The 24,859-nt window shown below is 42.9% G+C and overlaps 2 protein-coding genes across 2 annotated transcripts in view; one reads left to right on the plus strand and one right to left on the minus strand.

Annotated features, from left to right (window-relative positions):
* The window catches only part of TRAK1 (trafficking kinesin protein 1), a 138,292-nt gene extending 131,660 nt beyond the window's left edge, over window positions 1–6,632 (minus strand). The window contains exon 1 of the mRNA XM_063129212.1: window positions 6,446–6,632. The gene's annotated coding sequence lies outside the window, so the exon portion shown is untranslated. The remainder of the gene's footprint in view (window positions 1–6,445) is intronic.
* Window positions 6,633–11,022: 4,390 nt separating this feature from the next.
* ULK4 (unc-51 like kinase 4) overlaps window positions 11,023–24,859 on the plus strand; it is a 206,656-nt gene continuing 192,819 nt past the window's right edge. Inside the window, exons 1-12 of the mRNA XM_063129233.1 lie at window positions 11,023–11,054; window positions 12,842–13,038; window positions 14,420–14,519; window positions 16,032–16,171; window positions 16,282–16,435; window positions 17,148–17,249; window positions 18,455–18,538; window positions 20,360–20,435; window positions 20,560–20,655; window positions 23,106–23,227; window positions 23,351–23,420; window positions 24,754–24,859. Of these exons, the coding sequence (XP_062985303.1) occupies window positions 12,901–13,038; window positions 14,420–14,519; window positions 16,032–16,171; window positions 16,282–16,435; window positions 17,148–17,249; window positions 18,455–18,538; window positions 20,360–20,435; window positions 20,560–20,655; window positions 23,106–23,227; window positions 23,351–23,420; window positions 24,754–24,859 (1,188 nt within the window). The 5' untranslated portion in view covers window positions 11,023–11,054; window positions 12,842–12,900. The remainder of the gene's footprint in view (window positions 11,055–12,841; window positions 13,039–14,419; window positions 14,520–16,031; window positions 16,172–16,281; window positions 16,436–17,147; window positions 17,250–18,454; window positions 18,539–20,359; window positions 20,436–20,559; window positions 20,656–23,105; window positions 23,228–23,350; window positions 23,421–24,753) is intronic.

The following is a 24,859-nucleotide window of genomic DNA, read 5'->3' on the forward strand; positions in this document are numbered from 1 at the left end:
CTCGCACGCGTCTTTCTCCATATGCACCCACATACGCACAAACACATATTCACACACTGTAAACCCATCACTCTTCAGCCACACTCTGAAATTGTGGTCAGAAGGCGGTAGGAGGTCTCCAACCTCGACTGGTACAGCTGTAGTAATAATAACTAAGACCCTCTTTCTCATAGGAATGCCTCTCCCAGCACAGGGTCCTTAAACATGAATCTTCTCCACCATCTCCTCTGTCCATCTGTTCCTCCCTCCCTTGCTGCTGCCCCTCAATCCAAGCCAATGAGGGATAGGAAATCCTCCCAGGGGGCCCCTCAATGGAGTAAGACATTGAGACATTACCCTCAATAGTACTTACTTCTGAGTAGACACACAGAGAGAGCCAACAAGCAAGCAGAGAAGGACTTCACCTGCTCTCTCCCCCTCCAAGGCTCCAGGCATGCTGGGTATGAGGGAACAGGGAAAGCACGAGAGAGCACATGGAGGGGAGCTAAGTTCAAAATGGCCACTGAGTTCTTTTAAAGATACAGTGTTTTACATTTAAAAAAATCAATTCCAGTGATCCCTTTAATATAGTGAATATAATTTTTTATTTGACTTTCACAGACCCCCTGAAGCCCATCTATGGACCGATGGATGGGCTTCAGGGGGTCTGTGAAAGTCATGGACCCCAGGTTAAGAATTCTTGCTTTATGATTTGACACTGACAAAGCTTTTGTTCTCCAGTGAAAGTGATGTACAAAGCCATGTATTCTATTATTCTGTGTTTCTCAAATTTGGAGCAGTCACCCGAGGGAATCACAAACAAATGGAAGAAGCAAATAATTTGGCATATTAAGTGCTAATTCCTGAGTCATGCTGGAAACATGGCATGTGTATGTGTGTGTGGGGAGATAAGTGCTGGAGTTGGGAGGAGAAACAATATATAGAAATTGGGAAGGTGGAGAACAAGCAAGCAGAGTGGGTGATGCTAAAAACATGGTATGCATTTATTATTTGCCCTTTTAAAAGATCTGCATGTACACAGAACACTATGTTGGTCTTTCCCCCCTTATTTTGTCAACCCACACCCAAAAGTTATCCTTGCAGCTCTAAGCACTTAGCAGTGTACTGCGTGATCAATTGAAGCTGCACAGAGACACTGTAGAAAGAATCACAGTAGGTTTCTTTGCCTGAATGAAGGCTGTTTGTTCTTACCAACTTCAAAGAAGGCTCTTCTTGAAAAATATATCTCACAGAGAAAAAAGGATGGGGTTTTTCTGTTAAGAAGGCTACAAGAACTAGACAAAAATAAGGGCACTCAGAACACAGAAAGAAAGAAAGAGGCAGCAAAGGTCATGTTGACTGGGAAGGATGGGTGTTGCAGTCCAAAACACCTGGAGGGCACCAGGTTGGGGAAGGATCAAATAGGGGATCTTCCAGATTTACCTCCTGGGTTTGATGGTCCCGAAATATCTTGTCTTCATTATAGAGCAGCAACACAGATACGTTTGCTTTCTGCCATGCTTCTGCTTTGCATTCCCAGAATTTGTGATGACCACTGGTGTCCATATATTTCTTGGGTGTGGGGAGAGGTTAAACGCCCTTTTACCATCCTAGAAATCTCACATGAAAATTCACACACAAGGAGCACCTTTTTGAAATCTCACCACAGACATTTAAAGCACTATTATGTGCAGCCATGTGCATAAATGCCCACTTGAAAAAGAACATGACTTAATCTGGCAGCCTACAAGGCAGAGAGGCAGGAAGGAAGAGAAAGGGCAGCTACCTTGTTTTGGTTCTGTCCCTGCCCATCACTAGTATGCAGCTCCTAACAGATTCCCCTCAAGGGAATATGGCCCTTCCCAGGAAAAGGTTTCTAATGTCCATATCACTGCATTTGTACAGGCATGCCCTTGTGAGTCAAACATACCAAAAACTGACCAGAGCTTGGGCTGTAACCGACAGATAGAAGGCAACAGTCAGCTAAAGGTTTGGCCTGTACACAGAGAATGATGGTAAACCTCCTAGTCAGCTTCAGGAACAATACAGAAGAACCAGGTTAAAATGCAGACAGATAATCTGGTCACCAACGGTGTCCAGAATTTGGTAATCCGCAGGACCAGGAAGCAAGGAAACAAGAAAGCTACAAGAAACAATGGTTGGGATTGGAGCTATGGCCACTATTTCATGGTGGGGAGGTGTTGAATTATGATCAGACAAAACCCCAGTATCTGGAGAACAAGTATGGAGCACAGGACCATGTCAAGGACTGTGGCAACCTACATAACTGGAGAAGGGAACTCTCAGAGAAGTTTAAAGCCATTAATGATACACAATAACTTTGGTCATGGAAATGCTCTCACACCACAGAGAAGTATTTATAGCTGCTGCCAACAGCTTCTCTAGAGGTCTAAACATCATTAGTGGTATACTATCATTACCTACAGGAAATTGTTCTGTTTAGAAGGTTGGATACATAAAAGAGATGTGGGCAACTTCAGAGGGCCCAGAGGCAATTTCTTATTCCCTGGAACCCACCAGGGGCTGTGCCGTGCAATTCTGGTGGCAATGCAACAGCAGCAACATGAAAAAGCAACATTTTCACTTTAAAACAAGGTGTACAGGGAGCATGCATCTTGTTTTAAAGTAGAAGTGGGGGGGGATACTGCAACAGTATCATCAAAATTCGGTGACAATTTGGTGAGGGAAACATGGGGACAGTGGGGAATGAAGAAAAAAGCTGGAGGAATGCATGTAACCTGGGGAGGGGGGGGTCCTACTCCTGACGTAGAAGAAGAGAAAATTAAAATTTCCACCTCCAATCACTACTACTCATCACCAATACAAGATCACAGGAACGCGGTGGGGGGAAACTGTAAGGCACATACAAGCCAGTACAAACCAGGGTTCTAAGTTGGTTTCAAATCCTTAGTAAGTGAGAACCCTGATTAGCTTTAACCACAGTGTGACTGGGTTTGGACAACACAATAGTCAACGGTTGATTAAATAGTCAACCACTGACTATTGTGTTGTCTGTCGAGCCCTTTACACACAATGGTTGATTATTTCCCAGAAATAACCAAAGCAAATAATCAACGGTGTGCAGAGTTGACCATCCGCAGAACTGCTGATTATTGTGTTGTGGGGTGGGCTCCGTCAACTATTTCACATGCCTACAGGGTCACGAGGCAAGAGCGGCAGAAACCCCTGCCACTCTTGCCCAGTAGGGCTCTATAGGCATGTGTCAGCTGTCCCGGAAAGCACATGGAGAGCCACCAATCAGCAGCTCCCAACATGCTTCCCAGGACGTGCACATGCCGTCCCTGGTTGGGGCACCACAACTGGCGGTGCACCATGTGTCCCCAGGGACGTCCACGTCCCTTTGCCCCCACCCCCCACCCCATGATCCATTTGGATATTGGCTCGAGTGGATGGCAGGAGCTCTTTCTATCCCATCGAGCCAATATCCAAATCTATCGTGGGGGGAGGGGAAAAGATGCCTCCCACAGCTTGACGTTTAACATCAAACCACAGGAGATATCCTTCCGCCGATATCAAGGCAGGGCGAGCAAGCATCACCTGCTGGAGATGCTTGGAGCCCTACCTTCATTTGCCACAAAGTGGTGGCGAATGGGAACGGGCTACACTGGGATCTCCAGCTGCTCTCAAGCAGCAGGAGATTCTAGCTTCCCCCATCACCATGGCAAATGACGGTGGAGCAGAGGAGAACATTCTCTTGACACACAGAGACATTCTCCTCCTCCACGCGCCCCATATCCACAAATGGCAAACAAGGGTGGGGCAGAGAATGCTCCTCCTGCAGTTGTTGGGAGAGCATCCTCCTCCACCCCACCATCATTCGCCATGGGGATGGGGTACACTAGGATCTCCTGCTGCTCTCAAGAGGCAGGAGATCCTAGCTGCTCCTGACCCCATTCGCCACCACTTTCCTGCCCTCATTCGATATGAAGTGGTGGCAAATGGGGGCGGGGAACCTGAGTGAGCCAGGAGATCCTAGCATCCCCGTCTCAATTCGCCACCACTTTCCTACAGAGGAAGACACAAGAGAGCCACCAGAGAAGGGGCAGATGGCAGTGGAAGATCGGACCACCATGGAGAAAGGTGCAGGGGAGCCGGCAGAGAGCTGCTTTTGCTGACGCCTGCTCCTTCAGCACAAAGAACGTTCTTTGTGCTGAAGGGGCAGGTGTTGGCAAAAGCAGCTCTCCTGCATCTTTCTCCATGGCATCCCAATATGGAAAGAGGGAACCAGCGCTGCCATTTGGTGGGGAGGGCAGAGAGGCTGTGTGAGAGAGCAATACTCAACCAAGTGTTGTCAACTCCATGGTTGACTATTACCATGTCATGTTGGGGGTAGCCCCAAATAGTCATCTGTGGAGTTGACTATTAAGCATGGTTGAACATTGTGTCTTCCAAATGTGGGCTGTAAGTTGCTGCTGTTGTAGCAGCACTTAACTGTGGTGAAGACGATGTGTAGGATTTGTTCCCAAGAAGAGAAGGGATGGGTGCAGGAGCATGGCCCGCTTCCAAACACCTAACTATGGTCTGGAACACCAGCCCATTCTATTCTTTGTCCATATATCATCAGAAGGATTATTTTAAAAAGGAAATGATTTAGAACTGTCAGCGAGACCTATATTTCTAGCTTACTTAAATGGAGTCAAAGCAGGAAAACATTGTACTAGTTTTTAAATTAGATTTAAGGTCGCCTGACCAATTTCTGTTGCACTCTGCATAAACACTGAAGATGACTGGCAACCAAACCATAACACACATTGTATTAATATGCATGAAGATACTGATGCCTCACCTGCTGCTAGTATTCAAATATTCATGACAGCACACTAAAGATACTTTGCTCCAGATTCAGAGTCACAATTTCTATGGAGATCAACACATCTTTTTGTCATAAACTTCTTAGGAGTCCTAGAATATTTTTTTCTAGCCCACGTAAACATTTGTTTGGAGCCGAAACTAGTATTATGCCACAGACAATGGAAGCATCCCCACAAAACCTCACTAGACTCCCACTAACCACAGTAATGTTCAAACTCCAGCACATTTCTGTGTGATGAAGATCTGTTTGCAAAAATCATACTCCAAAGATCTCTGCAGAAATAGTTAAAGCAGTATGTCTTCTCAGGGTCCATTTATAAAGTATGCCATGCATCAAGGCAATAAGAATGAGTTAAAGAGTGACTGGGGGTGAAGGCTATCAATAAACCTTTGAAAGTTTATTGACAGTCCCTTAGACCAATCTCTCTTGGTGTACATAAAATTTCAAATTACACATAACATAAATCAGCATGACCCATGTGTCAAGCTGAACACTTTCAGATTTCTGTAGCAGCACATAAATAAATAAAAAGGTTATCTTCTACCAGCATTGCATTTCTTAAGCTGAAATTCAAGGCACAATTACCTGGGAGTAAGCCTCTATAAAATTCCACTGTTGTTTTCTAGGATTAACATGACAGCAACTGTTTGTATTGAAAAACTTGATTATAGGCAAGTAGAGAAAGCTGAGAGATTCTTACACTCCAGGGTTCCATTTTTCTTGTAACCACAAAGGCATAGGCCTTAGGTGCCCAAGCAAGGCCTTAGTTTAAACAATAAATCCAGTACAATGACCTCAAAACATCTTCCTCAGCATTAAAATAGAATGCAAATGTCTGTATTTGTAGGACATCTTTCAATTCCCACATCTTACAGTTTTGGAGGTTATGGGTAAACTCAAGCCATACAACTGCAATTTCCACTTCCAATGGCTGAAGCAGCAAGCGCTTCATTTTATATGTGCTTTAAATGGCTTTTTCTTCCCTCCAACTACAACATAGAGAATATCTTGTGATCTTTTATAGTAGACAATCCATGTAAAAAACATCAAGGGCTCAGGCATAACAACTGAATGCTTCTGGAATTGGGTAACTAGTTTTACATGGCATTTTAATGTGTGTGTTTTAACTGAACATCACCTTGAGTGCTTACTAGGCGGAGAGTGCAATTTTATTATTAATAATAGTAATAATAATAATAATAATAATTCAAGGCAGGCTCCCCTCCTCTGCTATAAATGATTGACAAGTTCTTCTGCAACCCAATTCTTGTGTAAACAGACATCAGCTGAACTGTTAGTGTTTGCTTTGCTTTTCTTTTTAAAGAGGAAGGCAAAGAAGCTGCTAGAGAACACGTTACAAACCACAGGCACGGTTCGGTCTATTTTCAAGCAAGCCTCCTGAAGGTCAGCCCACTGTCATGCGGTACAGGCGGGCAAAGGGTTCGTGGAAAAAACCGGACAAATCCTAATCATCCAGCGACACATTCCGCTGGCAAACGGACTCCAGGAGGCCCACCCCCACCCCGTCGCTTCCTGAACCGCAAGGAAGCACATCTGCCTGTTTGCGCGCCGCATCCGCAATCCGAGCTCTCCCTTCCCCAGCGGTCTTACCTGAAGAAGCGCCCAGGCGGCGGCCAGAGAGCGGCGAAACTGCCCACGCCGCCAAGGGACACGAGCCGGCAGGGAAAGCAGAAAACCCGCCACTTCCACCAGTCGGAAACGGCGGCTGGGCTCTTCCCCTTGAAAAAACGAGCGCGTGACTCGCGCTCTCCCTCGGCGCGAGCGGAAGGGACCCCCCGGATCAATAAATAGCACTCACCAGGCGCCCGCTCTCCGGAACAACGGGCAATCGCCGCCGCCGCCAGCCCGCAGCAATGGTGGCGCGCTCGCAAACCGTCCGCTCGTGATGGTGGCTAATGTCCACGGATCCCCCTCCGGGCGCGTTGCATGGAACAGCACATGAGCGGCGGGGCCGGCGAAGGTGGGCGACCAGCTAGTTCCTCCTCCTCTCCCTTGGCTTCAACGCCGCCGCCGAGTTGGCTCCGAACGCCACCCGCTCTCCAGAGGCGCCCAGGGAGAAAGCGGATCCGGCGCTCGAAAGGCACCTCCCCGGCTGCAAAAAGCCCTGTTCGGGTTGCATGCATGCAGCCAGCAGCCGGCTCCGCACGTGGGGCGAGCACTGAAAGCCCGGCTCGTGCAGAAAAGAGCTCCCGCTCCCGGCCGGCGAAGGATGGCGCTGTGGCTCCCGGGCGCTACGTGCCGGGACCCCACGCCCCTGAAGCTGGCAGAAAAAGCCGCGATCTTCAAGCGCTCCGTCCTCCGCTCGAGGCCCTCGCGACTTATTCCATCGGTGCGCACGTATTCCTTGGTGAAAGGTCTCCTGCTGCCGCCCCAGGCCCTCCTCTCGGCTCCGCCTGGCCTCCGTCCAGAGAGAGGTTAACGCGGTAGATGCCGCCACCGGCTGCTCTTCTTGCCGCCAGCGCTTTCTTTGCCGGCTGGGCGGGCCCGAGGCTTGGTTCCTCAATTGCAGGCCCTCCTCTCCCCTCCTCTCCAGCTATTACCTCATCGCCCAAGCCCCGCTGCCGGGGAGGGAATGCCCGAGCAGGGCCCGGAGTTTCTAAGCAACTGGCGCCCATACACCAACAACAGCTGATCCCACTCGCGCCGCATCATAAGAACTTTGCCAAACTTAAAAATAAAATCGCGACCTTCAGAGCGTCGTCCTTTTTCTTACAGGCATTATTAAAGCGAAAGTTGCCCTCCAAAGTGAACTTTTGCAATGAGTTAAATTTGGGCAAGCCGTAAGGACACGGGGAACATGTGTGCTAGAATGTAATAAGTTAATAAAAAACTTTTAAAATTTAACGACACTCCCCTCGTCAAAAGTGGGGGAGCCCGAGGCCTTCCAGATTGAATGAACTACACCTCTCATTAGGAGCACTCTAATACAGCCTTCCCCGACCTGGTGCCCTCAAGGTGTTTTGGTTATCTGCTCCCATCAACCCCAGACAGCACAGCCAATAATCAGGAATGCTGGGAGTTGTAGTTCAAAACTCCTGGAGGGCATCAAGTTGGGGAAGGCAGCTTTAACGCAACAAATAATCCACAAAAACATAAAAACAAAATTAAAATACAAAAACTTTTCCAACACATTCTGAACAAAAGAAGTTCTTATTGTAAGACAGAGACCATGAGTAGTATACAATGTTACTCCTATATAGAATAGACCCAGTGAAATGAATGGGGTGTAACTTAGTTGTGACCAACTGAAACCCCATTCATTTCAATGAGTCTACTCTATGTAGGACTAACACTGAATACTGTTCTCTAATGTCATAGGCTGCGCTAACTACACATCTTTAAGAATTGACTATTTCCATTGATTTCAAGAGGAGTTAATATATAATCCTAATATCATTACTAGGATTGTTTTCAACTGTACATCTTTGCAAATTTATATATTTAGAATTGTGGTGTAGGCTAGTTACCAGGTCAACAGTTTAACTGGCTTGTAAATCAGGATACTAATATCCTAAGTTCAGTCCAAACTAGCAGAGCCATTGATTATGGTTAAAAGTGGCATGAGTTTTCAGTCTTCTAATTATATGTACATATGGGAGAGAAATGTATCTAGAGAGGACTACCTTAGTAGAGAATAAACCTGTATTGAATAAAATGCATTCTCCCTGCCTCCACTTAAACATGTACACTTGAAGAATCTCTGGGTGGTTTGAATGCAAGTAGAACATTTTAACTAGTTAGTCAAACAAACAACATGGAAAACCAGTTTTCTTTCCATTTGTTTTGCTTGTTTTCCTTTATAATGTTTTGTGCTGCTGTAGTCGCTTCTAGGACTTTCCCAATGTAAATGTTTGTTAATTTCATTTTAAAGCATCCCATGTGATGCATCTATCTTTCTCACAAATTTGGCAAACAGAGATTGATGCAAAAATGCTTCATATACTTCCCTCCAAATCCCCTGCAAACAAAAGGAATATCCATTCCTCAACTGCAGGCATGCAAGAAAAGTGGGGTTACCAACAGATTGGGGGGGGATTCGCTTCTCCCCTCGCTATTGCTGTTGCTTTATGCCCTCTGGACCATTGCCAGAATTGTATGTGTAAGTGCCAGAATTTTTGCAGTAAAGTCTGATGAGTAGTTTTTAGCAGCAGCATTTCCACTTAGTAAGCTTGCACAAACTGCAACTCGTACATATTTATGCATACTAAACCATCTTCTTGTGCTCAGCCTGCCCCAGCTCACTGCTGGGAAATAGGGACGTGTGTTTATTAGTGGCAAGGATCACTACCTGAGCCCTTCATCTCTGCTTGCTGTAGATTGTATCCATTCCGACTTTGCTCTGCATAGGCTTCTGAATCAAGGTTATATTATAAACTGACCATAAAAGTTTTCTTTAGTTGTTTATTCGTTCAGTCGTTTCCGACTCTTCGTGACTTCATGGACCAGCCCACGCCAGAGCTTTCTGTCGGCCGTCGCCACCCCTAGCTCCCCCAAGGTCAAGTCTGTCACCTCCAGAATATCGTCCATCCATCTTGTCCTTGGTCGGCCCCTCTTCCTTTTGCCCTCCACTTTCCCTAGCATCAGCCTCTTCTCCAGGGTATCCTGTCTTCTCATTATGTGACCAAAGTACTTCAGTTTTGCCTTTAATACCATTCCCTCAAGTGAGCAGTCTGGCTTTATTTCCTGGAGTATGGACTGGTTTGATCTTCTTGCAGTCCAAGGCACTCTCAGCATTTTCCTCCCACACCACAGTTCAAAAGCATCTATCTTCCTTCGCTCAGCTTTCCTTATGGTCCAGCTCTCGCAGCCATAGGTTACTACGGGGAATACCATTGCTTTAACTATGCGGACCTTTGTTGTCAGTGTGGTGTCTCTGCTGGGATGAGAGAGAAAAAGATGGAAGGAGGTGCATAAGTTAACCTGTTTGTGTGTGGGGGGGGAGAGCTTACCTCCTGTGAAATAGGTATCTATTGGTATTGAAATCTGTAAATTCAAAGGTGTTTAGTGTGTGTGGCCTCAGCGCCCTCCTGCACCTTGTACTGTCTTTGGGGCAGGTTACTTGTCCTCTGACTAGCCACACCTCTTATGGCAGCCATTTTGGGGTGGCACCCACAACACTTTCTCAAATTGCCAAGTGTGCCCAGGGACCCAAAAAGGTGGCCTGTTCCTGTATACTGACTGATCCCCTCTAAACATACAAAGGGATTGTCCAGTCTTTAAAGTACACCTACACCTTTTTTGCCTAGTGTTCTACCTATCCTTCACTACTTGCCCAAACTTGACTCATCCCCAAAGATAACTTTCTGATAAGAAAAAAGGACGAAACTTTTGAAGGTTGCTATGTGTTTATTTTGAAGTTTGTTAATGGTTGAATGGTGAGTGAAGGGGATCAGCTGTCCTTGCTGTATCGCAGACTGTTGCTTGGATACCCCAGGCACCGCTTGAGCATTGCTGCTTCTCCAGCAGCGGCGTCGACAGTCTGTTCCAGCATGAGCCTGCGCTCGGTGAGGGCTATTTATTGGCACAGTAAGTCCTGGCAAGTGACAACCGTGTCGCGGGAGGGCGAAAGTCACCCGCTTGTTTCCAGACTCCAGAAAAAGAAGAGCTCAGTGCTGGGAAGGGGCGGATTTTGCTTTCCCCTCTCCCCTCGTCGGCAGGTTTCCATAGCAACGGAGGGCAGCACCTCCCCGCTATCCTGTTTGCGCAGGGCAAGGAACATCCGGGAACCATTTATATTAATGGGCGGGGGAGGAAGAGCGTCGAGCGGCAACAGAGAGCCCGGACGAGGGCTCCCCGCGTTATGTTAAGCGTTGTTTCCAGCTCCTGCGCTGTATCTAAGATACGGAGCGAGAGGCAGAACTCGTTCAAACCATCCACCCAAAAAAGGGGGTGTAAGGCTTGGATACATTGTTCCCCAGAATCCTAACAACCTCTAGAAAAACCCGGTACTGATGGACAACATCTGTTGCCAATGCCCGATCCTAACCCTTCAGCTCCGACAAATATGACGGCGGGAAGGACCACCTTCCTCTAATCCTAGAAACACACCAACATCCCTTCAGTGCCTGCAAGACGTAGAGCAGTCCATACAGGGCGGGGCTTATTCGCTTCGGTTGACGGTGGAGGTAGATGCTACTCTTCCCGCCCCTTTTTTTCTGAATTTGACTTGGGCCCTACTCTACTCCTTCCTTAGGAGCAGGTATTCTTCTTTATTTTCCTCGAAATAGTGCGGGCGGGAATAGCAAGCAAAGCAGAGCCGACGATTGCCCCGGATGAATGAAGGTTCTTTCGCGCCCCTCCCCCCTCTCTCGGAAGGAGTCTCAAGAAGCTTTTTTTTCTTTCTCGCCCGCCCGAACTCCGCGTGCATGGGGGGTTTCTGCTAACCCCCCACCCGCATCGCCTCAGGGGAGTTATTTCGGCTGCGCTACCAGGTGCAGCTTCCTAAACTACCCATAAAGGGACACACCTTTCTAAGATAAGAGGTTAGGGCTTGCCGGTTTCCTCACCCAGAGCTAGCAGTTTAACAGGCAGATGTGAAATCGCCCCCCCCCCCACAATTTATTTCATTGCTATGTGGGGAAACTTACATCTTTTACGTTTTCTCTCGTTAAGTACACCCAGAACTTCTCTGGAAGAGGTGTATGCGTGTGTGTCAACCACAACCTTGGTTATGTACATTTCCCAGAAGATTGCCCTGTGATTCCCTTTCTTGCCCTCCTTGATTAAACGTGTGGGGAAAGCTCTTTCCTTGCAGTTACCTCAGTTAGAAATATGGCTGAGGAGAATCTTCCTTCTCTGGGATGAAAGTATTGGGTCTTACCCTCATGATATACTGCTGGCCTCTGGCCACACTCATTATATAAACTGTATTATGAACTTTTTTGTTAAACCCCCTCAAAATTTGTACATACAACAAATGATAATACATGTTTATGGAGAGTTTTAGCACGCTTCAAGCACACACACACACACATGGAGTAATTATTGCAAAAACTCTGTAAAGTAGGTCAGTGTTATAATTCCATATTGCAAATGAAGGGCTGAGACATGCCAAGGCACCTGGTGGGAGAAAGGAGATTTAAACTAGGAGGCTGTTTTACAGCCCAAATGTTTTAGCAGTGCAATCCTTTGCATGTTTGAGCTTGTTTGCTAGTACATGAATGCAGGATTGTGACCTTTCTTACGGCAATAGTGTGAAAGATGGGGAAAAGGCAATCTAGACACAAGTCCAAACTCCTAGTGAAAGCATGGCAGTAATTTTTTCTCATAGCTTGATGGAAGCGTAGAGAATTAGATGAAAAGAAATGTGGCCTGTGCTTGGATAAAGTGCAACATTTCAAGTTTGCCAATCTTGTTTTCCAATTTCAAACAACAACTGCATGTAAATGTTCAGGGGTAGGCAACTTGGTGTCCTCCAGATATTTTGAACTATAACTCCCACCAGCCCTAGCCAGCATGGCCAATTGTCAGAGATTATGGGAGTTGTAGTCTAAAACATCTGCAGGGCATCAGATTGCCTATCCCAGTTTTAGTATAATAACTAATTTTGCGACCATGCAGAAACAGTTCAAAGATTAAAAGCCTTAAAAGTACAATATTGCACATAATATAAACACTATTGACATACAAATATATAAACAGATAACACACACACCTAAACAATTTTAACAGCAACAATAACAAATCCCAGGACCCAATTAAAAACCTTATCATATGCTGGCAGATGCGTGAGAATAGAGGAAGATCTTAATCTGGCACCCAAAAGATAACGAAGTTGTTGCAAGGCAGGCCACATTGTAGAGATTATCCATAATGAGGGGTCACCACCCAGAAGACCCTCTCCCTTGTTGCTACCTTCCGAGCTTCCCTTGGAGGAGGCACCCGGAGGAGGGCTTTAGATGATGTGTGAAGTATATGGGTAGGTTCATGTATGAAGTGTCCTTTCTTAATCTATTAAACTAGAGTTGCTTTCTATTTATTTTGGAGGTGGCTTTTTATGAAAAAATCGGTGGCTTGACATTGATGTATGCACTACAGCTTTCATTATGGAAAACTTTATTTTGTACGAAGAGATCGGAAGAGGGAGCAAGACAGTTGTTTATAAAGGCAGAAGAAAAGGAACAATTAATTTTGTGGCTATTTTGTGCACTGATAAATGCAAAAGAGCTGAAATAACAAACTGGGTAAGAATTACTTTGATTATTTTGGAAAGCATTGTATATTTACAAGATATCCAGGAGTACATTTTTAGACACAAATGTGTGTTTCTGAAACTTTATTTAGCAAACCTGAACCCTTCATACTCCATGTTCACCAAATAGTTAGTTGTTCTGTGATGTTTCATTTCTCTTCCCCACCCCACCCTTCTAGTTTTTTAAAAATACAAATTGTTTTACTCACTTAAATAGCAGGGGTCTGATTTGTCCTGTTGAAATGAATGGGAAAGTTAATGCCTAAGCTAGCTAAATGCCCAGGCTACCTGGGCTCCATTCTATCCCCAGCAACGTCTCAAAGTAGGTTATAGAACACTTGACGATATATAAATTCTTTTTTATGGTTATAAAAAAGAATTTTAACCCCTTCAAGTGCACTGAAGTAGATTTTTTCTGCTTTTGTAATTTTTTTCTGTATATACCTATGATGATGATGATAATACCTAATTACAATGGACTGCACTGAGCCTGTAAAAAGTACTTCTGCATTACCATAAGAAAGCTTCTTCCTTTCTTGGAATATTGTTAACATGTTCCCCAATTATATCTTTTGGAAAAAAGACTAAATCACTTATCAAATCTGTTACCATTCCTTCCTCTCTCTCTTTTGGGAGTGGGAAAGGGAATGTATCAGCCATCTTGGTGCAGATGTCTCCTGAATTCCATAGGGTTGGATTCAGACTAACAGGAGTCCCTTTGGTTGTAGTGGGTCTATTCTAAGACCTAATTCGCATGTACTGGCAGCAAATCATGAGTTAATTAACCCACAATTTAATGTGGTGTGCTGGATGTGTTCCACAGCCATTTTGAATATTCAGCCCTTTGATTGGAGGTTGCTACATGACATCTGAATTAGGACACTATAGGTTAATCATGGGTTAAACAATCCACGATTAAACTATAGTGACTGGGTTCAGATGACATGATTGTGGGTTATTTAACCTATGACCAGCCATGGTTCCTGTGGGAGCCAGTGTGCATATCCAACCCCCGGGTCATTTGAACCCAGCAAGTATGGGTTATACGAGGGTTTCACAACGGTTGTATAACCCTAAAACACAGTGGGTGATGTGAGGGTTGTCATGTCAACAGCTCCAGTGTCTGAGTTCAGATATCACATAGCAACCCCGATCTATCCAATTGGCTATTGAATACTCAAAAAGGCTGCAGAATGCACCTGGCACACACCATGGCAAATAGTGCTTTAAGTAATCCACGATTTGCCACCGTTACCTGAAAACAGTCCCTAACAATGATTAAGTTTGCATACAACATATGCTCTTGAAGTATAATTGTTACTCCTTTTATTTGCTTGACACATTGTGAGCCTAAACTATCTCATGTGTTACAGGTGCGCCTTACTCATGAAATTAAGCACAAGAACATAGTAACATTTCATGAATGGTATGAAACAAGCAACCATCTTTGGCTTGTGGTAGAATTATGTACAGGTAAGAGGATATTAAGTCAAATGTTGAGTGACAGCTTCTTAGAACAACTTTTGAATTAACTTTTTAACATTAAATATAAAGGCTGGGATTCAAAGAACTACACAGAAAGAGAGCCAGTGTGGTATAGTGGTTAGAGTGTTGGACTGGGAGTCGGGAGTTCTGGGTTGAATCCTCACTCAGCCATTGAAGCTCACTGGATTGTATTCTGTCTTACCTCACAGGGTTGTTGTTGTGAGGATAAAATGGAGAGGTGGAGGAATACCACCTTAGATTCCATGGAGGAAAAAAGAGTGGGATATAAATGCAATAAATAAATAGACTCATGCAAGAGGTCCTGTGGAATTCCTTCTTTATTTTTCTTTCAACCGTTGATGTTCTATGCCATTTCAAAATCTGTTTTTGAAATTCAGCTCATGATTCCAAAATAATTTGTGTTGCCATTTGAAAGAGGGCCGTTTTGGGGAGAAAAACAAAACGAGCTGGAAACAAAGTGTGATGAATGTGTTAAAGCACACATTCTCTGACCTGAAAAAAATGTCTTGGAGTACAGCTAATATGTGTTCAACCACACTTAGGCTTAAGCAATCCTGATCCCATATCATAAGCTGCTTTAAGTGTGCAATCCTATGCATGTTTAGACAGAAAAAAGTCCTACAACTCCTGATATGCTACAGCCAGTCATGGCTGGGGTTTGCTGGGAGTTGTAGGAATCATCCATGCATAGGATTGCACACATAAAGTTCTTTTCAGTTTCAAATAATTCTTGCCATGTAGAGGGGGCCAGGGTGGGTGGATGACTATTATTTGCGTGAAACATGTCCAAAACTTCCTTGGTCATCTACTGTTAGTGGCACAATTTTTTGGATCCAGGCTAATTTTTCAAGTCAGTTTTTCTGCATTATTAATTTATCCTGCAATTTATATTAAGATAATGAATTCAGTTCTAAGTAAATTTGGGCTTCTGACTAATAGTAGAATTTGTGCAGCTGTTGTCGGATATTAAGTTCCGCCCTTTAAAAAAAAACAAAAAACAAGGAACGAGAAAGAGAAAAACTTGCTCATTTCTCAATGTAAATTACTGTATGTTCTGGAATTTAAAAAGAGGAAGGTGGTGATCCTTAGTGCGAAAATTAAATATTAAACAGTCCCGTATAAAGTTCTGTCTCTTCCTACTCACACACAAAACTGTTCTTGTTCAAAAACATTCCCTTTCTACATTTCCAAGAGAGATCTACATAAATCAGTACTTCTCTTATAACACCTAGGTCTATCTCTTGCCCATACCAATGTACTGAACCAAGGCTTGGTAAATGCAAGCATTACATTATCTTTCAAATCTTTACCATCTACACATAACACTTCTTTTGCTTTGCTGTTTTGTCAAGTTGACATCCACAGTTACCGGTAAAGGTAGAAAAAGCTTAAACATAAATGTTTGCATGGCACTATAGAGACAACACTATATTTTGACTTTTTAAAGATCATGACTGATTATCTGTACATACCTTATAGGTGGATCACTAGAAATGGTAATTGTTCAGGATGAACACTTACCTGAGGATGTTGTGAGAGAATTTGGTATTGATTTAGTTACTGGACTCCATCATATTCATGACCTCGGAATTCTCTTCTGTGACCTTACTCCTGGAAAGGTAAGAGGGAATAGCTTTTACACTCATACATGATTTCTGGAAATAATTAACCTTATTTTAGTATTCAGGAAACTTTTAACTGGTACTTAAGTTTGTATTTAATTTTACAGGTTCTCCTGGAAGGGCCTGGCACTCTCAAATTCAGTAACTTCTGCTTGGCTAAAGCAGAGGGTGAAAACTTGGAAGACTTTTTTGCTTTAATAGGAATAGAGGAGCAGGGAGGTGATAGTGGTGAAAACAGAAGTCTGAAAAACAAACTCAGAGGTAAAGCTAAGATTAGCTAATATGTAATGCTAGCTAACGACAGAGATGTGATTAAAGCTATGCAATGATCTTCTTTTATAACACTTGAAATGTGGGGGGGGGGAGGGGGAGATTTTGCACTTTTCCCCATTCTAAAAGGTAGGTCTGTGTCTCCAAAGGCATAGTTAAAAGTTTTAAGCTAAAATATGCTGGTATTTTGGGGTCCACCCTTTTTGCTTTCAGCTGTCCCCATTGCTGGAATGTGGTCATTGAGAGCTTCTCCAATATTGAATTTGGCCCTCAGGCTGAAAGAGATTCCATGCTCTTGGCTTAGCCCGTCTCATTGAAAGCAATGATAATACATTTGGGCAAATGATCACCCCTTAGAGTGATTGCACAATACAAGGCCATATTGTACACAGCTATGCTGCCCCAATCTCTCTTCCTGTGGTCTCCCCCGTGTAGAGAGGGCTAGGCAAAGCAGAGGCAGCACTTTGGATTTACGTGTCCAAGGGCCTGAATGTCCTTTCTTGCCCCTTCTTCTTAACTTCTCATTGCTCTGTGGTTATTGGAGTTGTTTTGAGTATGTGTACAGTTGTGTGTGGCAGTGAGGCTTTAGAAGTAAGTGTATATCTGAAATTCCACTGAGTTACCAAGAAATGGGTTGGAAGTGCTACTGACTTTTGAAGGGATACCCATTACAAAATGAGAGCAAATTGACTTTGTTTTGCAGCTTCGCTGACGTATGTTGCTCCAGAAGTGGTAAATGGAATTGACTTCTCTATAGCCAGTGATCTGTGGTCGTTGGGCTGTTTGCTATATGAAATGTTTTCAGGTATTATATTAATATATTAGTATTATATTACAATATTAATTAGTACTACAAATACTAACAATCAGGAAGATTAAGGAAGATTACGTTTTTAGTGCTTATGCACCTTTGTGGGTTCCCTTGTCATTACAATAGATTTTAATGCAGAGCTATGAATGGCTGACGGGTGTAAGTATTAAAATTACTAAGGTGAAATAAGCAGCTAGATTTTGATGTGAAATTTGAGTATAGTTTAAGCTACCTGTAACTGCCAAATTTCAATCAGTTGAGGTTTTGTTCCATTGTTTCAGGGTCTTTATGCTCTTAAACATTCATACCATTCTTGTGTTTGATGCATGGGTATTTTGTTTTTTGCTCCATTTTTTTTGCCCATATAAAGGTTATTGAGTAACTAATTGAAATCTACATCAACAAGTTGGAAGGAACAATTTAATCTCAAAATCAGGCATTAAAGATGTAGGATAGCTTCTTCCTTTCGCTTTTTCTCTGTCTAGGATAGAGTTCTTACAGCAGCCTTTCTCCATTATAAAATGATCCATCAGATAACATAATAAATTGCCTTCCAAATGACTGCTGTGCTTCTCTTCTTGGTTATGTGGGTCCTCTGAGGGTCTTTATTGTCTTGTTGTGAGGAGTGGCTTCTGCTATGTGTATTTCAGACTGGGGATGGAGGGAAAAGGTTTATTGATAATCTATTTTTTCCATTTTATAAAGGATTTTTTTTAAAACTAAGATATATTTGTAAATTAATGGATTTCATCAAGATCTGTTACCGTCCTGTGGCTATAGATGTATTTGTGATTCGTTATTACTTGCCGAAGATGTTGAGAACCTTACAGTGAAATCCTATACATGTCTCCTCAAAGGATTGCAACCTTAGGGGGGCGGAATGATGAAATAAATTGCTGTTTTTTATACTAGAACTCAATTAAAGTATTAGTCCCAATTTTCCAATAAATTTTAAGAGAGCCAGTCTTGAGTAGTGGTTAGAGTGTTGGGTTGAGACTCGGGAGATCTCTGTTCTAGTCCCCACTCAGCCATGAAGCTCACTGGATGGCTTTGGGCCACTCACTAACTTTCAGCCTAACTTTTGTTTTCTCCTCTTAAATGAACTTGATGTTACCTTTGATGATTAAATAATAATTTGTTTACATTTTGAAGCTTATTCAGGTTTTGCTGAAATCTCCAACCTTATCTTTCATTTATAGGAAGACCTCCATTCTTCTCAGAAAGCACTACTGAATTACTAGAACAGATTTTACATGAAGATCCTTTTCCACTTAGATGGCAAGGTATTGTTCTGCAGATAAGTGATATAATTAAAAATGGCAAAAATAATCTTAAAAGTTCATTAAGTGGGAGCAATGGCTTTTCTAGCATATCAGATCAATTCCAAGGCAAAAATATTTCGGAAACTTACTTTATAATCCTAGAAAAGAAAATGTTTTAAGGCTTTGTACTTACTACTGCAAATTTATTTTTAATGGTGCCTTTTGTGCAATATCCAATGCTGCCAAAGCACTAGCAGGACCCACCACTTGCACAATGGGAACTAGCACTTCGACTAGGAACTGCAAATGAGTGGAAGCACTCATTTCCAGAATGGGCCACATCAGCAGAACTAGCAGAACAAAGTTCTGCTGACCCATCCAATCCAGAAAATAGTATTTCTGCTCATTTCAGGGCTTGTGCTAAGAAGCACTAAATTCCTATTGCACAACCATTGGGTCCCATTTGCACAGTGTAATAGGCAGGAGTGCAGCAGACTCATTGGATACTACCTTTTGATAACATGTTCTCACAACATTCATTTCCCCCCTTTGAAGCCATATTTGAGCCCATACAAGAAGTCTTTAAGAGATTTTTGCATAACTGGGATATTTATTAAGAACCAGCAAGTCTCGATATATAGTCTTTGATGTTACAGAGCAGAGTTTGAAAAAAAATGATATAGACAAAGACCAACTTTCAAGTTCAGCCATTCTGGCTTTATATAATTTCTAGAGGGTCACATGGCAACAGCACATTACTGGGCAAGCATAAGCTTCTGCCAATCTGACATTTCTGAGCAGGCAGAGGCTCTGTGTAACAGGAACAGCCCTGCATGGCCAAAGATGCCAAAGAAGTGGGTTGCAAGCAGCTGCAAGAATACAGAAGGCATGCAGAGGAAAGCTACTGGTAGTAGCTTATTGGGCTGGTTCTCACAATCAAAATAAGCCATGGTGGTGAATCCATGTGACATCTGAACTGATGGGCTGTTGTAGGGTTACATGGAGAGTTATTTCCCCCTCCAACAAGCCATGCCCCTGAGTTCGGATGACATGACAAACAGTGAATATGGAAATCACACCCTGCTGACACACACTGTGATTAAAATAAGTCACCTTGGCTTACTTTGATTGTGTGAAGCTTGGAGAGTATATGTATTCTAGAATTGATAGACACTGGGAAAAGATCAGTTACTGAAAGGAACTTTGGGGAAAATATCCCAGATTTGGGATAGTACAGCTGCCAGAAAGGGATTTTATATATGATTGAGAAGACATTTGAGTAGGCATTTGCTGTGTTTTATGATCATGCCTTGTAGAAGTGAGTTGATAAATGCAGTTTAGTTAAGATAATACATATGTGAAGGTATTAAATCTCTTGCTTAAATACATGTTTTAAAATAATTGGTTTAGCTAGGAACAAGTTGAAACCCAGTTCTTCATCTAGAGCTGTGTATGAAACCTTTTTGCTCTGTGCATTTTTAAGAATCTTCTAGCTGGATCAATGTAAGAGATGATAAAGAAATACCTCTCAATGGAATAAAAATTGCTGCCATCTATATTGTCCTAGTGAAACAATAGCTGGGGATTGTTGCCATCATGCTTCTCCTTCCAACTCATGGAGGAAAGCAAAAATCAAGCAACTACTGCCATTGTCTCATGTCTTACTTTTCCTTATCTACAACTGTCAATACAGACAGTAGTGACAATGATGTCATGCATTCCCTCATTAAGAAGATAATGTTTAAATGAATTCTAAGGGTGTACTAATTTTATTGATTTCAGATATAAATGTAACAAATAAAGATATGTTTCTTAAATAAAATATACAGTGTTATCTTGCAGGATCAGCACTTCTAAAACCATCTACAGAATTCCTTAACTTGCTTGAATCTTTGCTTCAAAAAGATCCTCAGAAAAGGTAAATGTTTGCAGTGTGGTAATTTATGAACTGATATCCTTTAAATAAAATAACTGAAAATTTGTGGCATTAAGATCACCAGTACATGGGAGGACTTCATAATTTTCTTTCTTTTTATTTAAAGACTGACTTGGGGAGAGCTGTTGCAGCATCCTTTCTGGAAAGATGCTTTTATCCAATTGCCCTGTGAAACTATCTCCAGTCAAGACACAAATTCCAGGTACAGTAGACTTAACGGCAATTTGAAGGTTTGAATACTTTGCCTAACAATTTTAATGCAGCATAAGCTTTCCTGGGCCAGAGCCCACTTCATCAGATACATAATGATGTGACACAATAAATTTGTTAGTTTTAAGGTGCCACTAGACTCTTTGTTTTTGCTGCAATAGGCTAATATGGCTTTATCACTGCACCTTTGCCTGAAGCCTAAGTTTTAGAGAGTTGTTTTCCCTGCGACTGATTAGCATTGTAGCACTAAACTGGAAGTGCTGAAAAGGGTACTTCAAAATGTGTTACCAGGTTGTCATGAAAGTTCTTTGCTGCAGTTAAACTTTTGAACAGTGACAGTTGTATTGATCTTGCTAGCTTCTGTCCAGCAGTTTATTTCTTTAAGATTTATCCCCCACATCTTCAATACCAAATTGTGTTTCTAACTTACAATAAATAAATAAAGTACATGTCAATAATATCTTAAAATTAATAACAATACAGCAGCAGTAGTGCAATGCAGCATGAGAACATTGGCCTAGGAGTGATCTGCATGGGTATTATAGTAGTTCCCATGTGGCTTGAGGGTGTCAGCCAAGAAATAGCTGGGATTGTTTAACATTCAAAAAATCTTCCAGGGCAGACAATCAGCCATGATTGCAATCAGCCAACCAACCCACCCGCCCACCTGCCCCTGAAACACATGAGGCAGGTTTCCCTAGCTGCAGCTGGCCATCTGGTGCAGTATGCTGATGCAGAAGAGATACAGTGGCTGTCACCTCGGGATGGAAGAGGGCTGCCGAGAAGAGGTTGAGGCCCAGCAGAGCAAATGAGGGAAGTTGCAGGCCATACACGCTGGTAGAGAGTGAGATAGTAAGCCCATGCCACTGTGGGCAGGCGCATGCTACCTACTTGTAACTGTACTCCTTTGCCTTGGGAAGTGGAGGGGTTTGGGGATGGATTCAGGCAGAGAAGACAGTCCTTTGTCATCCGAACAAGCCATCACTATAAAGAGGAAGCCAGCATATTGGTTGAGTGCCGTCCCGCTCCCTGGATTTGATGTGGAAGAAAGTATGTTGCAGCAATGCATTTGGGGAAATACAGTGCAGGGAATACACAGGTGGGGGTTGGGGCCTGAGGCTGGCGAGACATTCTCAACACTTCCTGTTTCCATGCAACGTCACAGTATCAGCATTCGAAGGTGGCTGAAGACTGGAGACAGTTTCAGCAATTCACCCAGACGGCGTCTGCTCGCCCTTTCCCTGGCTTACCTGCATGAGGTCCCTGAGTGATGTTTCATGTTTGAGGCTACAATCCTAGAGAGGCCAAGCTGTAGGAGTTTAAAACAGAAAGGTTTTATCAGAATACTTGTGTGATAGAGAGGATTTTTTTTCCTTTTTGGTGAAGTCCGATTTTGAGTGCTGATTGCTTCCTGTCTTGTGCAAAGTGCCCTTTTTCCACAGATGCACATCACCACTGTTCCCCATGTGTGCTACAAGTGGGTGTGACAAGAGAGAGATGGCCTCATGCCACATGACCTTGCATCCGAGTTATGTCTGCTTATGTGGGATTTATATACTGTTGGTGGTATACTGTGATTGGGTGCTGATTTACACTGCATCCTCAATTTGGTTATTCCAGTGTGGGCGTGGCTATAAGTGGTGGTGGTAGGCAGCTTTTCTGATTTTCTTTTCCCCCTCCCATTGAACTCAATGGAAGGGGATTTAGTTACACAGTTCTTCACCTGCTGTAACTGTACGTTTTCAAAGTGGGTGTATCTGTGGAATGGAGAGGGTTTGGATGCAGTATAAGTGTTTTCCACCCAATCCCATTCCCCTGTTGGCCTTTTTGTTACTGGCTCTTCCCTGGCAGAGCAGATCTCATGGCTGAGCTCTCGGTGGATGAACAGGAGACCTGCTGGTGCCAGTGGGGCATGGGACTATAGCCTGGTGGTGGGCACTTTCTGCCAATGGGGGTGGCAGGAGCTGTCCCATCCTAATCACTTCAGCGGACCTATCAATTAGGGTTGCTTTGCAAGTTAGTTGCACTTAGCTCCAAATGAAATCAGCAAGACTTAAGTAACTAACTTAGTCTGGATCCAGCTCTTTGTTAATAATTGTGCAATAATATGAGATTAAAATCAGATCCACTGGTTACTCTCTAAATTAGTCTTATTAAGTTCAGTTCTGCTCTTAATGAGGGTGCGTTCTTTGACCAATCTCCACCTCCGTCTTAGAATTCCAACAATGGGAGCTACAAACTTAGTTTCAGTCTAGGTAAAGTTCTTAGCTTACCAAGAATTCTACTAAATTGTGGTGTCAAATCCCTCAAATTACTTGTTCCAAATGTTCTAAAAAGCTGAGCTATAAATAACTATATGTATTTTTTGCTATAGCGTTCCAATTGTTTAAATTTCTGACTTTAATAAATTACAATGAAAGCCATTGTCCTTTGTTTGAACAGCAGTGGGAATGCTGAGCTGTTTGTAGCTGGAAAGTCTGAAGATCAGATAGAGAGTCAAAAACCACCAGGTGTTATATCCCCAGGATCAGAAAGTAAACAGTTGAACCAATCTTTCAGGCTGGGTAAGGTTAGAGCTTCATCTTATCTATTAGTGTAATGTAAAATCAGAAATAAAATGCATGTTTGGAACATTACAACCCTATATATTGTTCAGGTTGGTTTAAGTACTGTGTTTTCTTTGGCAGAAAATCCAGAAGAATTGCGACCTAAAAGTGCTATTGATGGCGAATCAAATGAATCTATATTTCTTCTCAGGTAAGAAAAAGCAACTATAAACATTTATACATAAATTTGTAGAATTTAAGTTTCTTGGGAGGTAGTGTTTAAATCTCTAGGTGAACTGCAATCCTAGTTTTGAAAGTAAACAGTAGACAAGGAGATTTATAAATAATAATAATTAAAGAACAAATCTTTTAGGACAGGGGAGGGCAACTGCTTTTGCTCCAAGGGTCAGATTACACCCCCATCCCCACCCCCACCCACAGAAGTTGACAAGTTAGATGACATTATGGTGCAGGACCTCCCCTCCAAATCCCCTCCCCTCCAATGACACCATCCATCCCACCCTCTTCACTTAACTCCCCCAAAAAACAGAAAGGCATAGAACTGGCTGCCTCTCTCTGCACCGAGAAAGGAACTCAGCCAATCAGGGATGCATGTAGTGCGGAAACTGATGCCTGAGATTTTATTTATTTTATTTTTATTTATTGCATTTTTATACTGCCCAATTGCTGAAGCTCTCTGGGCAGTTTACAAAAATTAAAACTACAACAATATTTAACGATATACTAATCAATAATATTACAGTAATATTAAAAAATATACTAAATACAAGTTTACAGCAAAACAGAGCAGATAAGAAAGAAAAAAAAAACTTGGCTAGAACAGCGTTTCTCCCCCTGAAGCAGCGCCCCCCAAACTTCAGCTCCAGCCTTGCTTTTAAAGTCTCCAGGTGTAAGGGGGTGGGGAGCAGGTGGAATAGCTCACCCTTGATGGAACAGCGTTCCTCCCCTTGAAGCAGTGCCTCCCAAACTTCAGCTCCACCCTTGCTTTTAAAGTCTCCAGATTAGAGATAAACTGGGGATCCCCCTTTGTGCCATGTCTTTGGGAGGTGCAAAGCTTGAGGTGGGCTAGGAGTGAGTGCCTAACCCTCCATGGTCTAGATTGGGCCTCAGTGCCAGCCAGGCTGGGCTTCATTGTGAGCCAGAGGTTGCCCTTCCCTGTTTTAAGAGGAGCTGCAGACTGTAATTTCATAAGTGACTCATTTGAGAAGAGGAAAATTCTTTCTAACATATCAACTCGAATACTTTGAGAATGCAAAATGGATTTTTTTAAAAGCATCACAATTCAAGTGACTTAATCCTACAGAAGTATTTATGGGTTAGCAAATAAAATTTTAAATTGTTTTAATAAAGATTCTTTCAGAGAATGCTTAAACCAAAGACACTAATAAATGGGGGAAATCCAGTTTTGACAGATTTTCTGTAAGAATAATAATAGTCTGGTGGGTTCAAAATAAAGCAAATACTTGGAATACTTAGCATGTGAATATTCTGTTTTGTTCGTATTTGTATATATTGTCTTTCAGTTCTCGACCTACTCCTAGAACAAGCACTGCTGTAGAAATAAACAGTGTTGCTACTGTTCTACCTCCAAATTCTGGACACACAGCATTTCCATGTCCTTCAGCAAAG

The sequence above is a fragment of the Elgaria multicarinata genome, chromosome 1, assembly GCF_023053635.1.
Source record: "Elgaria multicarinata webbii isolate HBS135686 ecotype San Diego chromosome 1, rElgMul1.1.pri, whole genome shotgun sequence".
Taxonomy (NCBI): Eukaryota; Metazoa; Chordata; class Lepidosauria; order Squamata; family Anguidae; genus Elgaria; species Elgaria multicarinata.